Below are 15,234 nucleotides of genomic sequence, written 5' to 3'. Positions count from 1 at the left end.
TTTCTCCTCCCGGCTGCGGAGATCCAATCTCCAAATAATGCCTTTTCTCCTAGGGCCGACAGGGATCAGATACCCCTAGGTTTGCCACTAGTACGTAAGCTCTCTCAGGCTGTTTAAAACAAAGCCGTGTTTAACCTCATCTAAATCCCGGCTGCGACCGCACAGGGCTGCCTCGGCACGCGGCAGCAGCTCCCGGGGTGTTCACGACCCCGTTACCGAAACCGGCTTTCCAGCATCCCCGAGTTCCTGGGGAGCGGCCCTGCGCGAAGACCGCTCGGAACCAGGAGGGGGCGTGCCAGGAATGTCGAGTTCCTAGGGCGCCAGAGACAATAATGGAGCGGCAGGCTGCACGCGGCATTCCAGCCGTCACCAGCGTTCCGGGGACCGGCGCCGACGCGCGGGGTCCGCTTTTTTAAAACCAGCCCCAGACCACGTGGGCGCCGGCCGCTCCGCTATTGGTCCTCGGCACCTCCCTCTCGGCTTTGGCGCCGAACCTTTTCCCTCTTGTGGGCGTGCCCATTGGCTCCGCGCTCAGAGGGGGCGCGGCCCAATCTCACGGTCCCATTTTCTCCGCTGGAAGCTTCCGACTAAGTCTCAGGAAAGGGCCAGCCACAGCTTCTCAGAATCAAGTGAAACCGAGCCGAGAACGCTGTAGAATGCTGCTTTTTCCCACAAAGAGAGCGCAAACTTGAACCTGTCGCCCCCTACACTCAGTTGGGGCTGCGAGTGTGGTTCCGTCTGAGGCGCGGACTCCGCCTCCCCGGGAGCCGCCATTTTGTTTGGCTGGAGGGGAGCGAGCGGCGCCTTGGGGGAGGGGTCGCGTAGACGCCTCACCTGACACTGCCGCCCCTCTGTTGCAGTCCGAGGAGGAGGTCTTTTCCCCGGCTTGGGGCGCGGAACCATGTACATAAAACAGGTGAGGCCTGTGCGTCCCTTCCAGCCCTCCCGGGCCTGTGAGGACCCCTGCTTGAGGCGGGGGTGTCGCGGAGCCAGCCGCGGGCTGCACCTCGGGCTTGCGGGGGAGGGGAGGGACCCCAGCTGCACGAGCGGCGGCGCCGCGCGGGCTGCCGAGAGCTGGGGCGTTCGGAGTGCGCCCTTCTGCAGCAGGCAGGAGCCCTGAGAGGGGCCGAGGGGCCGCAGGGACCGGGCCTTCCCCGGGCGGCCGCTGGCGGGAAGGTTGTGTCGTCCACGGGCCGTTCGCGTGGCAGCTGTGGAAAGGCCCGGCCCGGCGGCGTCGCTGGCCCTGGCGCAGGTGTCCGCTGTACCCCGGGGGAGGCCCTGCGGCTCCCCGGATGCCCCGCGAGGGAGCGGGGACCGTCTTGGTGCAGGGAGCGAAGCGCGCCCACGGCCAGTTGTTTACTTCTGTCAGATGGTCTTCCCGCGCGAGGCCGCCGCACCCGTGCGCCTGCTCTCGCGGCTTGGGGGCAGCGGGCTGTTGGGTGCGCGGGGCTCCGTGCCCCTCCTCTGCAGGGTGGGCACCTTCGTGCGGGCGGGTGCGGGTCCCCGGAAGGGTCCGGGAGGCGGGACCCGTCTTCCTGCTGCGGGTCGCTAGACCGTCCAACGGCGTGGGAGCTCTGCAGCTTATCGGCTGTCGCTCAGAAAACAACTCTGCACCGGCAGCAGTTCCTGGACAAAGGGCTGCTTTTAACGGGTTTTTAATCACCATTTTCCAGCGTGAGAGTTTTGCTTATGTGAAACTGGAAGTTTTCGATCGTGCATTGGGAAGAAAGACATGCAAAAGAAAAATGTTGATGTCGCAGTGTTTCTTTGTAGGAGGGTTCTCAAAATGTCTCTTGTTTATTAGGTGATTATCCAGGGTTTTCGAAGTTACAGAGATCAAACGATTGTAGATCCCTTCAGCTCAAAACATAATGTTATTGGTAAGTGTTTGCGGCTCACTGGGTCAGATTGATCTATAACAGTGTAGAGCTTCTGTCCACCCATACTTATAGGCTTAAAGGGACAGGAATTGACTTTGAATATTAACATTTTTTTTTCCTCTGTGAAATAATTTGTGTGTCTTTAACCTGCACTGATGAATTGCTTGCTTTATAAACTTAAAATGTTTGGATAACTCAATTATAAAACTTACTCATTTGTATGTATCAACAAGTTTTAATAGCTTATAAGTTTTTAGTGACTGACACTAAATTTAGCTATTCTGTTCTTGTCATATCCTAATTAAAATGTTCACTAGTGTGTTACTTCAAAGATGAGCATTCTTTGTTTGCAAAGGTTGTTCCCAGATTTTTTTTTTAGGATTTATTTATTTGAAAGGTAGAACCTAGAGAGAGGGAGAGACACAGAAAGAGAGATCTTCCATCCATTTACTGGTTCATATAGCTAACAAAATGTTTTCTGGCATTCTGCTTTAAAGAAGAGATGAAACCAAGAGCTTCTAGACACCAGAAAGCCTTTCTGTGCTGTTGACGTAGTTCTGCTATACAGAGTCCTCAATGCAGGGTTTATTAATTTGCCAGGGCAGCTAGAACATGCCAGACTGTGGCTTAAACAACAGTTTTATTTTCTTACAGTTCCGGAGGCTAGAAGTCAGTGATCAGAATGCCAGCTCGGTTGGGTTTAGGAGAGGGCTCCCTTCTTGGCTTCCAGAAAACTGCCATTTTGCTGTGTGCTCACATGTTCCATCCTCAGGATCTCATCTAACCCTGATATGTCCCAAAGGCTGCCCATGACTTTGGAGTTGAGGATGAAAGCATATGAACCTCAGGGGGACACAAGTGAGTCCTCAGGACAGTGAGATTCCTGTAGAAAAATCAGTGAAGAAGAATGACCTTTTTTTTTTTTTTAAATTTATTTATTTGGTCCTGGCATTGTGTTGAAGTGAGTTAAGCCACTGACAATACATATGTTGCATGTGTCACATACGGGTCCTGGTTAGTGTTCTGGCTGCTCCACTTCTGATGCAGCTCTCTGCTAATGGCCTAGGAAAAGCGGTGGAAGATGGCCCAAGTGTTTGGGTGCATGCCACCCATGTGGGAGATGTGGATGAAGCTCCTGGCTCTTGGCTTCTGCCTGACTCACCTCTAGCCTTTGCAACCAGCCATCTGGGGAGTGTGTACCAGCAGATAGGAGGTACCTCTTTCTGTCTCTCCCTCTCAAATAAATAAATACAGCTTAAAATTTTTTATTTGTTTGAAAGGTAGAGCTTAGTGAAGGGGACACAAACATACACAGAGGAAGGTATCTTCTATGTACTGGTTCACTTTCCATATGCCCACAGCAGCTGAGGCTGGGCCAGGCTGAAACCAGGAACCTGGAATTCCATCCCCATCTCTCTCCTGAATGGTAGGAACTGAAGTGCTTGAGCCATCATCCTCTGCTTCCCAGGTGCATTTTCAGGGAGCTGGGTCAGAAGTGGAGAAGCCAGGAGCCAGGTGCTTCTCCTGGTCTCCCATGCGGGTGCAGGGCCCAAACACTTGGGCCATCTTCCACTGCCTTCCCGGGCCATAGCAGAGAGCTGGCCTGGAAGAGGGGCAACTGGGATAGAATCCGGCGCCCCAACTGGGACTAGAACCTGGTGTGCCGGCGCCGCAAGGCGGAGAATTAGCCTGTTAAGCCATGGCGCCGGCCAGGTTAATCAATTCTTCGAGTCTAGACATAACTTTTTCAAAATGTGCATTTTTCCAGGAGCTTTTTGAAGTTCCTTTGTATGCATGAATTTCAGAAATTGCACCAAAAAAAAAACCCTTTTAATTTCGTTTCCTATGAACTTTTAAAGATAAACCTCATGTTTACCAAATACAGCTAGCCCTCCATATCCTGTTATTCTGCATCCATGATTCCAGACAACCATGGATCCGAAGATACTCAGGAGGGATGCATCTGTGCTGAACATGTGAAGACTTTTCCTCATCCTTATTCCCTAAACAGTACAGAATAGCAGCTATGTACATGGCATTTACATTGTACTAGGTATTATAAGTAATCTAGAGATGAATATATATTTATATATTGTGCTTAGGTTGTATGCAAATACTATTTGATTTTACATAAAGGCCGTGAACATCTGCAAATTTTGGTTTCCTGGGAGGGAGCTGGAATCAGTCCCCAAGGTACCAAGGGATGTGTTCATTCTTCCCTGGGTTTTTTCTTTTCTTCTTCTTTTTCTTCTTCTTCTTCTTTTTTTTTTTGAGAGAGACAGAGGACTCCCATCTGGTGGTTTACTCCCCAAATGCCTATAATGAGTAGGTTGGTCCAGGGCTGGAGCCAAGAGCTGGGAACTCAATACTGGTTTCTCACATGGGTGACAGGGACCTACCTACTTGAGCCATCACTGTGGCCTCCCAGGGTATGCATTAACCAGAGCTGGGAATCAAATCTACACATTCTGATAAGGAATGTGGTTGTTTTAACTCCTAAGCCAAAAGTCCACTCCTTCCTTAGCCTTTTAACAAAAAAAAAAAGTTAAATTATAGAACATTATAGAAAAGAATAAAATATAAAAGAAGGAAAATTAAAACGCTGTTTTTCTACCCAGAGGTAACCAACCTACCTTTCTTTCTTTTTCTTTTCTTTCTTTCATATATTTATGTATTTGAAAGGCAGATTTACAGAGAGGCAGAGAGAGAGAGAGCAATCTTCCATCTGCCGGTTCTTCCCAAATGGCCACAATGGTCAGAGCTAGGCAGATCCAGAGCCAGGAGCTTCTTCTGGGTCTCCCACCTGGGGGCTGGGGCCCAAGGACTTTGGCCATCTTCCGCTGCTTTCCCAGGCCATAGGAGACAGCTGGATCACAAGTGGAGCAGCTGGGGCTTGAATTAGTGCCCGTATGGGATGCTGACACTGCGGCATTTTTTTTAATAACTTAAACTAATTTTTGTAAGATTTATTTATTTGAAAGGCAAAGTTACACAGAGAAGGAGAGGCAGAGAGAGAGAGAGGTCTTCTATCCGCTGGTTCACTCCCCAATTGGCCGCAGTGGCTGGAGCTGCGCTGATCTGAAGCCAGGAGCCAGGAGCTGCTTTTGGATCTCCCACACTGCTGCAGGGGCCCAAGGACTTGGGCCATCTTCTACTGCTTTCCCAGGCCATAGCAGAGAGCTGGATCAGAAGTGAAGCAGCTGGGACTCGAACTGGAGCCCATATGGGATGTCGGCACTGCAGATGGCTTTAACCGCTGTGCCACAGCATTGGCCCTGGTAACCTTCTTAATAACAACAATCTCTCATTTAGCTCTGGTTTCCTAGAAAACAGTGGTCAGGCTTAGTTGCTAAGGCTTTAATGAGAGGTATATTCTGAGGGCAAAAGTGAGGGGAAAGCTGATCACAGCTTTGTGAAAAAGACACAGGTGGTTTGTGGTCCTGTTAGATAACTTCCAGGCGGACTTTAGACCCCTGCCATACCTTAGAAATGTCAGATTAGAAGAGAAATGGAGAGGGATTTCTGTGCTGCACTTGTCTTTCGTCGATCAAAGTTTACGTTGAGCAGTAATTCTCCCATGCTTTTGGATTGTTGCTCAGGGAGCTGACCTCCCTGAAGTTGTAAGGCAGTTAAAGGCTTCCTTTGGGTCTTCAGGGATCTGACCTGAGTACCCCCAGAGTAGTCTGAAACAACCAGAGATAGCAGGAGACGCCTCTCCAACAATTGGCAACCAATGCCTAGGCTGGGGCAGGTTAATCTTGGGACACATATAAACTGAGTCTATCTCAGTATCCCTCTGGTCTTTATATCTGTAATTATGCCTCTATTAATAAAAGTGGGCTCATTGTATGACTTGTTAGTAATCTGCTGTTTTTCATCCTTCAGGATAAATTTTTTTTATTATTTTTTATTTTTTTATTTTTGACAGGCAGAGTGGACAGTAGAGAGAGACAGAGAGAAAGGTCTTCCTTTTTTTGCCGTTGGTTCACCCTCCAATGGCCGCCGCGGTAGGCGTGCTGCGGCCGGCGCACCGCGCTGTTCTGATGGCAGGAGCCAGGTGCTTCTCCTGGTCTCCCATGGGGTGCAGAGCCCAAGAACTTGGGCCATCCTCCACTGCACTCCCTGGCCACAGCAGAGAGCTGGCCTGGAAGAGGGGCAACTGGGACAGGATCGGTGACCCGACCGGGACTAGAACCCGGTGTGCCGGTGCCGCAAGGCGGAGGATTAGCCTAGTGAGCCGTGGCGCCGGCTCATAAATCTTGAATATCTTAAACATTTCAGCATGCTTTAAAATTGCTGTATAGTGTTCTGCTGTTAGAATAGGAGCACTCTTATGGAGAGATTTTAAAGATTTTGCTTATTTGTAAATGGATTATGGTTCAAAGTATTTATATTCAGTTAGTAATAAATTGTGTGTTTGGATTTATTTAGAAATAGCTTCAACTTTACAGAAAACTTTGCCTAGGAAGAATAATGCACGAGTCTCTGATACCTTTTACCTGCTAAGTTTCCCCCACTTTATCATTTGTATTTGCACGCGTACTTTTTTAGAATAAGTTATGTACATGACAATCCTTTACATCTGACTTCGGTGTTTAGTTTTTTTTTTTTTTTTTTTAAAGATTTTCATTTATTTATTTGAAGAGTTGAGTTACAGACAGTGAGAGAGAGAGAGGGAGAGAGAGAGAAAGGTCTTCCTTCCACTGGTTCACTCCCCAAGTGACCACAACGGCTGGAGCTGCGCCGATCTGAAGCCAGGAGCCAGGTGCTTCCTCCCATTCTCCCAAATGGGTGCAGGGGCCGAAGCACTTGGGCCATCCTCCACTGCTTTCCCTGGCCACAGTAGAGAGCTAGACTGGAAGAGAAGCATCTGGGACTAGAACCCCGTGTCCATATGGGATGCCAGTGCCGCAGGTGGAGGATTAACCTAGTGCGCCACGGTGCTGGCCCCACTTTTTTTTTTTTTTTAGGATTTATTTATTTATTTGAAAGGCAGAGTTAGAGAGGGAGGGAGAGGTAGAGAGATCTTCCATTTGCTGGTTCACTCTCCAAATGTCCGCAACGGCTGGAGGCGGGCAGATCTGAAGCTAGGAGCCAGGAGCTTCTTTCAGGTCTCCCATGTTTGTGCATGGGCCCAAGAACTTGGGCCATCTTCCACTGGTTTCCCAGGTGCATCAGCAGGGAGCTGGATTGGAAGTGGAGTAGCTGGGGCTCAAACTGGTGTGCATATGGGATGCCAGCTCTGCAGGTGGCGGCTTTACCTGCTATGCCACAGCACTGGCCCCTCAATGTGTACTTTCTAAGAATAGGGATATTCTCTTTAAAAATCACATTAGCTATCAACAAGTAAATTGAACATTAATACCATAATCTGTCCATTTTCCAGTTCATTGACCCACAAATGTTAATTAAAACATTTTTTCATTCTAATACAGAATCTAATATAGGGTCAGTTATTACATTTAGTTGTGTTTATTTAGCCTCCTTTAATCTGGATATTTCCACAGCCTTTCTTTGTCTTTGTTAATGTTTTTGAGAAGTATGTATTATTTAAGTAATGTGTCCTTCTCAGGCTTATCACATCTAGTCACATGTGGTCTATGTACTTCTTACTGGTGCTGTTACTTTTCCTGTCTTTTGTTAGGTTTTAGGACTTTTAGCATTCAAAGAAGATGAGGAGGTGGCCAGTTAAAATACAAAGACTTTTAGATGGGCAGAAGCAAGTAAAGAGAGTGGGCTTTTAGCCTGCCCAGAGAGAGGGCAGGGGGCTTGAAGCCAGGCTTGATTCCTGGTGCTGTTACTTTTGATCGCTTAGTCAAGGTGATTCCAATGTTTCCACTTCCAGGTACTTTTTTTTCCTTGCAACTAAAATAATATGAGGAGATGCTTTGGAGTCATGCAACCATTGGGCTCCTTAGCTAACATGCCCCTAGATTTAGAATCCAGTGGTGATTCCTGCCTTTATTGTGATGATTACATAGGATGATTTTTCATTTCCAGAGTTCCTTTTACTTTTATCATGTGGCACTCGGTATTCTCCTGTAAGCAAGAACTTTATTTATTTATCTTCCTGTTATTGATTTGGTGTTATTAATTTTTTCTCCCACCATTCTTTTTTTTTTTTTTTAAGATTTATGTTACTTATTTGAAAGAGTTACAGAGAGAGGTAGAGCCAGAGAGAAAGTAAGATCTTCCATCCGCTGGTGCACTCCCCAAATGACCACAACAGCCAGGGTTGAGCTGATCTGAAGCCAGGAGCCAGGAGTTTCTTCTGGGTTTCCCACGTGGGTACAGGGGCCCAAGGACTTGGGTCATCTTACTGCTTTCCCAGGTGCACTAGCAGGGAGCTGGATTGGAAGTGGTGCAGCTGGGACTTGAACAGGTGCCCATATGGGATGCTGGCACTGTAGGCCAGGGCTTTAACCCGCTACACCACAGTACCAGCCCCTCCCCCACCATTCTTAATTCATCTTGTTATTTTGGGACTTAGATTGTCCTAGATTTAGCCAGAAATTCCCCCCCCCCCTTTAGAAAATCTCTTTCAGACTGGCTGTCTTGTTTGTTTTATTTTAAATAAAATTTTAAAAAAGATAAAAAGGCAGAGTGACAGAGATCTTCCATCTATTGATTTACTCCTCAAATGCCCACAACAACAAGGGTGGGGCCAGACTGAAGCCAGGAACCAGGAACTCCGCCTGGGTCTCCCATGTGGATGGCAGTGATCCAAGCAAGTACTTGAGCCATCTGTTGCTGCTTCCCAAGGTGCATTAACAAGAAGCAGAACAGCCCAGGGCTCGAACTGGCGCTTGGGTATGGGAAACTGGTGTTGCAAGTGGTAACTTAATCAGTTGTGCCAAAACAGTAGACCCTGTTTTTTTAAGTTTTTATTTCTTGGGGCTGGTGCTGTGGCGTAGTGGGTAAAGCTTCCACCTGCAGTATTGGCATCCATATGGGTGCTGGTTCGAGTCCTGGCTGCTCCACTTCCAATCCAGCTCTCTGCTGTGGCCTGGGAAAGCAGTGGAAGATGGCCCAAGTCCTTGGGCCCCTGCACCCATGTGGGAGACCCAGCAGAAGCTCCTGACTCCTGACTTCGGATTGGCACAGCATCGGCCATTGCAGCTAATTGGGGAGTGAACCAGCAGATGGAAGACCTCTCTCTGCCTCTCATTCTCTCTGTAAATCTGATTTTCAAATAAAATAAATAAATCTTAAAAGATTTATTTCTTTATTTGGAAGGCAAAGCAACATTTAGAGAGGGAAAGAGATCTTGATCCAATTCTATAAATGGCTGCAGCAGCCAAGTCTAGATCATACCAAGGCCAGGAACCAGGAATGTTTTCCTGGTGTCCCTCGTTGATGGCAAGGGCTCTAGTACTTGGACCATTCTCTGTTTCCTTCCCAAATATATTAGCTGGAAGCTGGATTGGAAGTGGAGTAGTGGGGATTTAAACCAGACACCTCCTTAATGGATGATGGTGCCACCAACTGTGCCACAATGCTGGCCCCTCACCCAGCATAAATCTCTGTGGGATTTATTTGTGTTAAAATAACTTTTTGGCTCATTTGCTCAGGATTTTTTTGTTAACATGGTAGAGCTTGATGTAGTTATTCCTGACTTTTTAACCTTGAAAATTTTACTAAACTCGTTCAGCATCATTTGTATTCTTGTATAGAAATAATTTGCTTATATCTGCGGTCAGGTAGTAAATTAAAGTACCTTGTAATTGTACTTTATGGTTCTGTGAAGCTAAACATGATACATAGGGTTGACTGTGAATAGTGTAATGGGAGAACATTTTGAGAATTTAAGACAAAGCATTTTAGAATGTTAGCAATATATGAATCTTCAAATTATTACTGCTAGTATATGTAATTAGGTAGAATTATACATAAATATCATTACAATTATAAATTTTGGAAGTTAGGTATATAATTATTAATTTTAAACTATTATAAACAGCAAAAGAATCATCAGTGAAATATCTGTTTTTAAAAAACTATATGGGGGCCAGCGCTGTGGCATAGCGGATAAAGCTGCTGCCTGCAGTGCCATTATCCATATGGGCACAGTCCCAGCTGCTCCACTTCCAATCCAGCTCTCTACTATGGCCTGGGAAGGCAGTAGAAGATAGCCCGAGTCTTTGGGGCCCCTTCCCCCACATGGGAGACCCAGAAGAAGCCATGGGAGCCCCAACCTGGGACACTAGTATCCGATATGGGTGCCGGTTCGAGTCCCAGCTGGTGCTCTTCTGATCTAGCTCTTTGCTTTGGCTTGGGAAAGCAGTAGAAGATGGCTCAAGTGCTTGGCCACTGCACTCACATGGGAGACCCAGAGGAGGCTCCTGGTTCCTGGCTTTAGATTGGTGCAGCTCCGGCTGTTGTGGCCATTTGGGGAGTGAATTAGCAGATGGAAAACTTTTTTGTCTTTTTCTGCTGCCTTTCAAATAAATAAATAATCTTAAAAAAAAAAAAAAACTTGTATGAACTACAAAAATTGCATTCATTTGGTGGTTAAAACTGTTGTGTTCATTGGTTTCTTTTGTTCAGTCAATTTCAAATATTAATAATTTAGAAAATTTGATATAAAAATCTGAATACTTTTAGTAAATGATTTTACTGGTTTTTATATAAAATAACTTGTACCTTTTTAATTTTTATAGTGGGAAGAAATGGATCTGGAAAAAGTAACTTTTTTTATGGTAGGTACTGTTTTTGAATTCTAAATATGTTAAAGTCTACATGTATTTAGGTAGTTTATTAAAGTCATTAGTTTTTTGAGATTATATTTGCATGAAATACAAAAAATAATTTATATAGGAGTGCAGTATAATATAGTGAGCTTATAGTGTAAAGATCTGAATTTTGTGATTTACCTAATGATTAAATAGCCATATGAGACTGGGTACGAACTCTTTAAGTTCTCAAATTATTTTTTTCACTTAAAAAATGAGATGTTTGCCTTGTCTACCTTTGTATTTTAAGAATCAAATTAGATAGTATGTGTTAAATAATATGTGTTCAAGTACTTCTTAAACTTGAATACAATATGTGAATATTATAAATGTGTATGTAAAAATGTAAATGCAATAGAGTAGTTGTTAGCATTTTTTTGGAAAATCTTTATTCACCACTTAAAAACATCTTCTAATTCAATCATTTTATAAAGAATGGAGTGGTATAGAAAATTTGACTTGGAGTCTTGTCAGTTTGATGATAGTAAATAGAGCTTTGAAAATTTTCTCTAAGGATAAAACACATTTAAATGTAATAATGTCTCCAACAAGTTTTTGGAGAAAATAAACATCTGAACAGAATTAGACTGTGCCAGGAGTAGATTGAAAAAATTTTGAACTCCTGGCTGGCGCTGTGGCTTAACAGGCTAATCCTCCACCTTGCGGCGCCGGCACACCGGGTTCTAGTCCCGGTTGGGGCACAGGATTCTATCCCGGTTGCCCCTCTTCCAGGCCAGCTCTCTGCTATGGCCCGGGAAGGCAGTGGAGGATGGCCCAAGTCTTTGGGCCCTGCACCCGCATGGGAGACCAGGAGAAGCACCTGGCTCCTGGCTTCGGATCAGCATGGTGCGCCGGCCGCAGTGGCCATTGGAGGGTGAACCAATGGCAAAGGAAGACCTTTCTCTCTGTCTCTCTCTCTCTCACTGTCCACTCTGCCTGTCAAAAAAAAAAAAAATTTTTTTTTTAACTCCTTAGTTGAGTAGTGCTTGATCAGAGGAGTTTATGATGGATTGGTGAGTTCATAGCAAAGGTCTATCCTTTCTGTGCATCCAAATTGGAAAGGTCCTCAATACCCTGTGTCCCCTTCAGTGGTTGTAATTTGCCAGTGGTGAGAATGGTTTGGAGTGGAAATGTGTATTTTAGAGTCTAAAGGGATGAGGGCATTTTGAATCTAACCCCCTTCTCCAGGTGATTGTGAGAGACAGCCATCCCCACCCCCAGCACACACATTAACTTAATACCTGCGAACACCTCTCACTCTGTTTTTCCCTCCCACTACTGTGATCTCCCTCTGTTCAACCCCTCACCCCAACCCTCACCGGACTCTAACACAGAATATCAGGGATCTCTTTTGGGTCGATTGGAACCAGGACAGCTGAATAAAGAGTTCTGTTTCTTGGCCAGGGTAGTTCAGTTAGGAATTCTTTGTGGAAGTAGGAATGGCTTCTCCTTAGTAAAGGTAAGTCATGCAAAAGTTGGGAATCTGAAACCTTTCCGTGTATTTCCTTAGTTTACTTCTTTTTAAAATTGTATTTACTTTTTCATTTTATTTGAGAGACAGAGATAGTGAGAGATGTTCCATCTGCTGATTCACTGCACCAGGAGTTGGACTGGGCCAAATCCAGGAGCTGGAACTCAATCTAGGTTTTCCACCTGGGTGGCAGGGACCCAAGCACATGGGCTGTCATGTGATGCTTCTTGCACATTAGCAGGAAGCTGGACTTGGAAGCAGAGCCAGGACTCAACCCCACTCTGATAGGATATGCCAGTGTCTCAGGCAGTGTCTTTTTTTTTTTAAAAAAAACTTTTATTTAATAAATATAAATTTCAAAAGTACAACTTTTGGATCATAGGGGTTTTTCCCTCCATAACCTGCCTTCACCTGCAACCATCCCATTTCCTACTCCCTCTCCCATCCCATTCTTCATTAAGATTCATTTTTAATTATCCTTATATACAGAAGATCAATTTAGTGTATACTAAGTAAAGATTTCAACAGTTTGCACCCACACAGATACACAAAGTATAAAGTACTGCTTGAAGACTAGTTTTACCGTTAGTTCACATAGTACAACACATTAAGGACAGAGATCCTACGTGGGGAGTAGGTGCACAGTGACTCCTGTTGTTGAAATCAAACAATTGACACTCTTATTTATGATGTTAGTAATCACCAGAGGCTCTTGCCATGAGCTTCCAAGGCTGTGGAAGCCTCTTGAGTTCACAAACTCTGACCTTATTTAGACAAGGCCATAATCAAAGTGGAAGTTCTCACCTCCCTTCAGAGAAAGGTACCTCCTTTGATGGCCCATTCTTTCTGTTGGGATCTCACTCACAGAGATCTTTCATTTAGGTAATTTTTTTTTCCACAGTGTCTTGGCTTTCCATGCCTGAGAAACTCTCATGGGCTTTTGAGCCAGATCTGAATGCCTTAAGGGCTGATTCTGAGGCCAGGGTGCTGTTTAGGGCATATGCCATTCTGAGTCTGCTGTGAATCCTGCTCCCATGTTCCATCATTCTCTCCTTTTTAATTCTATCAGCTATTATTGGCAGGCACTGGTCTTGTTTATGTGATCCCTTTGACAGTTAATCCTGTCTTATTTGCACTTAAACTGATTACTTTGACGACTAGTATGATGGCATTGGTACATGCCATCTTAATAGGATTGATTTGGAATCCCATGGCATGTTTCTAGCTCTACCATTAGGGTAAGTCCAAGTGAGCATGTCCCAAACTGTACATCTCCTCCCTCTCTTATTCCCACTCTTATATTTAACAGGGATCAATTTTCAGTTAAATTTAAACACCTAAGAATAATTGTGTGTTAATTAAAGAGTTCAACCAATGATGTTAAGTAGAACAAAATAATAGTAAAAGGAATAAAATAGTAAGCTGTTCCTCAACAGTCAGGACAAATGCTGATCAAGTCATTGTTTCTCATAGTGTCAGTTTTACTTCTACAGGTTTTCTTTTAGGTGCTCAGTTAGTTGTCACAGATCAGGGAGAGCATATGATATTTGTCTCTTTGGGACTGACTTATTTCACTCAACATGATGTTTTCCAGATTCCTCCATTTTGTTGCAAATGACAGGATTTCATTTTTTTTTTTTTACCACTATAGTATTCTATAGAGTATATATCCCATAATTTCTTTATCCAGTCTTCTGTTGAGGGGCATTTAGGTTGATTCCATGTCTTAGCTATTGTGAATTGAGCTGCAATAAACATTGAGGTGTAGACAGCTCTTTTATTTATCAATTTAATTTCCTTTGGGTAAATTCCAAGGAGTGGGATGGCTGGGTCATGTGGTAGGGCTATATTCAGGTTTCTGAGGAATCTCCAAACTGTCTTCCATAGTGGCTTTACCAGTTTGTGTGCCCACCAACAGCGGATTAGTATGCCTTTTTCCCTACATCCTCACCAGCATCTTTTCTTTTTCTTTTTTTTTTTAAGTTTTTTTTTTTAAATTTTTTAATTTTTTTTTTGACAGGCAGAGTGGACAGTGAGAGAGAGAGACAGAGAAAGGTCTTCCTTTGCCGTTGGTTCACCCTCCAGTGGCCGCCGCGGCTGGCGCGCTGCGGCCGGCGCACCGCGCTGATCCGATGGCAGGAGCCAGGTGCTTCTCCTGGTCTCCCATGGGGTGCAGGGCCCAAGCACTTGGGCCATCCTCCACTGCCTTCCCTGGCCACAGCAGAGAGCTGGCCTGGAGGAGGAGCAACCGGGACAGAATCCGGTGCCCTGACCGGGACTAGAACCTGGTGTGCCGGTGCTGCAAGGAGAAGGATTAGCCTAGTGAGCCACAGCGCTGGCCGTTAGTTGATTTCTATATGTAAGCCATTCTAACTGGAGTTAGGTGAAACCTCATTGTGGTTTTGATTTGCATTTCCCTCATGGCTGGTGATCCTGAACATTTTTCCATGTGTCTGTTGGCCGTTTGAATTTCCTCTTTTGAAGAGTGTTGGGGCCAGTGCTGTGGTGCAGTGGGTTAAAGCCCTGGCCTGAAGTGCCAGCGTCCCAAATGGGCATTGGTTCTAGTCCTGGCTGCCCCTCTTCTGATCCGGCTCTCTGCTGTAGCCTGGGAAAGCAGTAGAGGATGGCCCAAGTCCTTGGACCCCTGCACCCACATGGGAGACCAGGAAGAAGCTCCTGGCTTCTGGCTTCAGATCGGTGCTAGGCATCTGGGGGGTGAACCAGCGGATGGAAGACCTTTCTCTACGTCTCGACCTCTCTCTGTAACTCTGTCTTTCAAATAGATAAAATAATAAATCTTAAAAAAACAAAACAAAACAAAACAAAAGAGAAAAGTGTCTATTTAGGTCCTTGGCCCTTCTGTTAAGTGGGTTGTTTGTTTTGTTGTTGTGGAGTTTCTTGATCTCTTTGTAGATTCTGGTTATTAATCCTTTATCAGCTGCATAATTTGCAAATATTTTTTCCCATTCTGTTGGTTGTCTCTTCTTTCCTGTTTCTTTTGCAGTACAGAAACTTCTCAATTTGATGTAATCCCAATTGTTAATTCTGGCTTTGACTGCCTATGCCTCTGGGATCTTTTCCAAGAAGTTTTTGCCTATGCCTATATCTTGCAGGGTTTCTCCAATGTTGTCTAATAATTTGATGGTGTCAG

The 15,234-nt window shown here is 45.2% G+C and overlaps 1 protein-coding gene across 1 annotated transcript in view; it reads left to right on the top strand.

Annotated features, from left to right (window-relative positions):
* The first annotated feature begins 557 nt into the window (after window positions 1-557).
* Window positions 558-15,234, top strand: part of SMC3 (structural maintenance of chromosomes 3) — a 53,210-nt gene continuing 38,533 nt past the window's right edge. Inside the window, exons 1-3 of the mRNA XM_062213991.1 lie at window positions 558-916; window positions 1,805-1,880; window positions 10,541-10,579. Of these exons, the coding sequence (XP_062069975.1) occupies window positions 902-916; window positions 1,805-1,880; window positions 10,541-10,579 (130 nt within the window). The 5' untranslated portion in view covers window positions 558-901. The remainder of the gene's footprint in view (window positions 917-1,804; window positions 1,881-10,540; window positions 10,580-15,234) is intronic.

The sequence above is a fragment of the Lepus europaeus genome, chromosome 17 (genome assembly GCF_033115175.1).
Source record: "Lepus europaeus isolate LE1 chromosome 17, mLepTim1.pri, whole genome shotgun sequence".
Taxonomy (NCBI): domain Eukaryota; kingdom Metazoa; phylum Chordata; class Mammalia; order Lagomorpha; family Leporidae; genus Lepus; species Lepus europaeus.
Note: the sequence above shows the minus strand (reverse complement) of the source record. Positions and strands in the feature narration are given on the sequence as shown.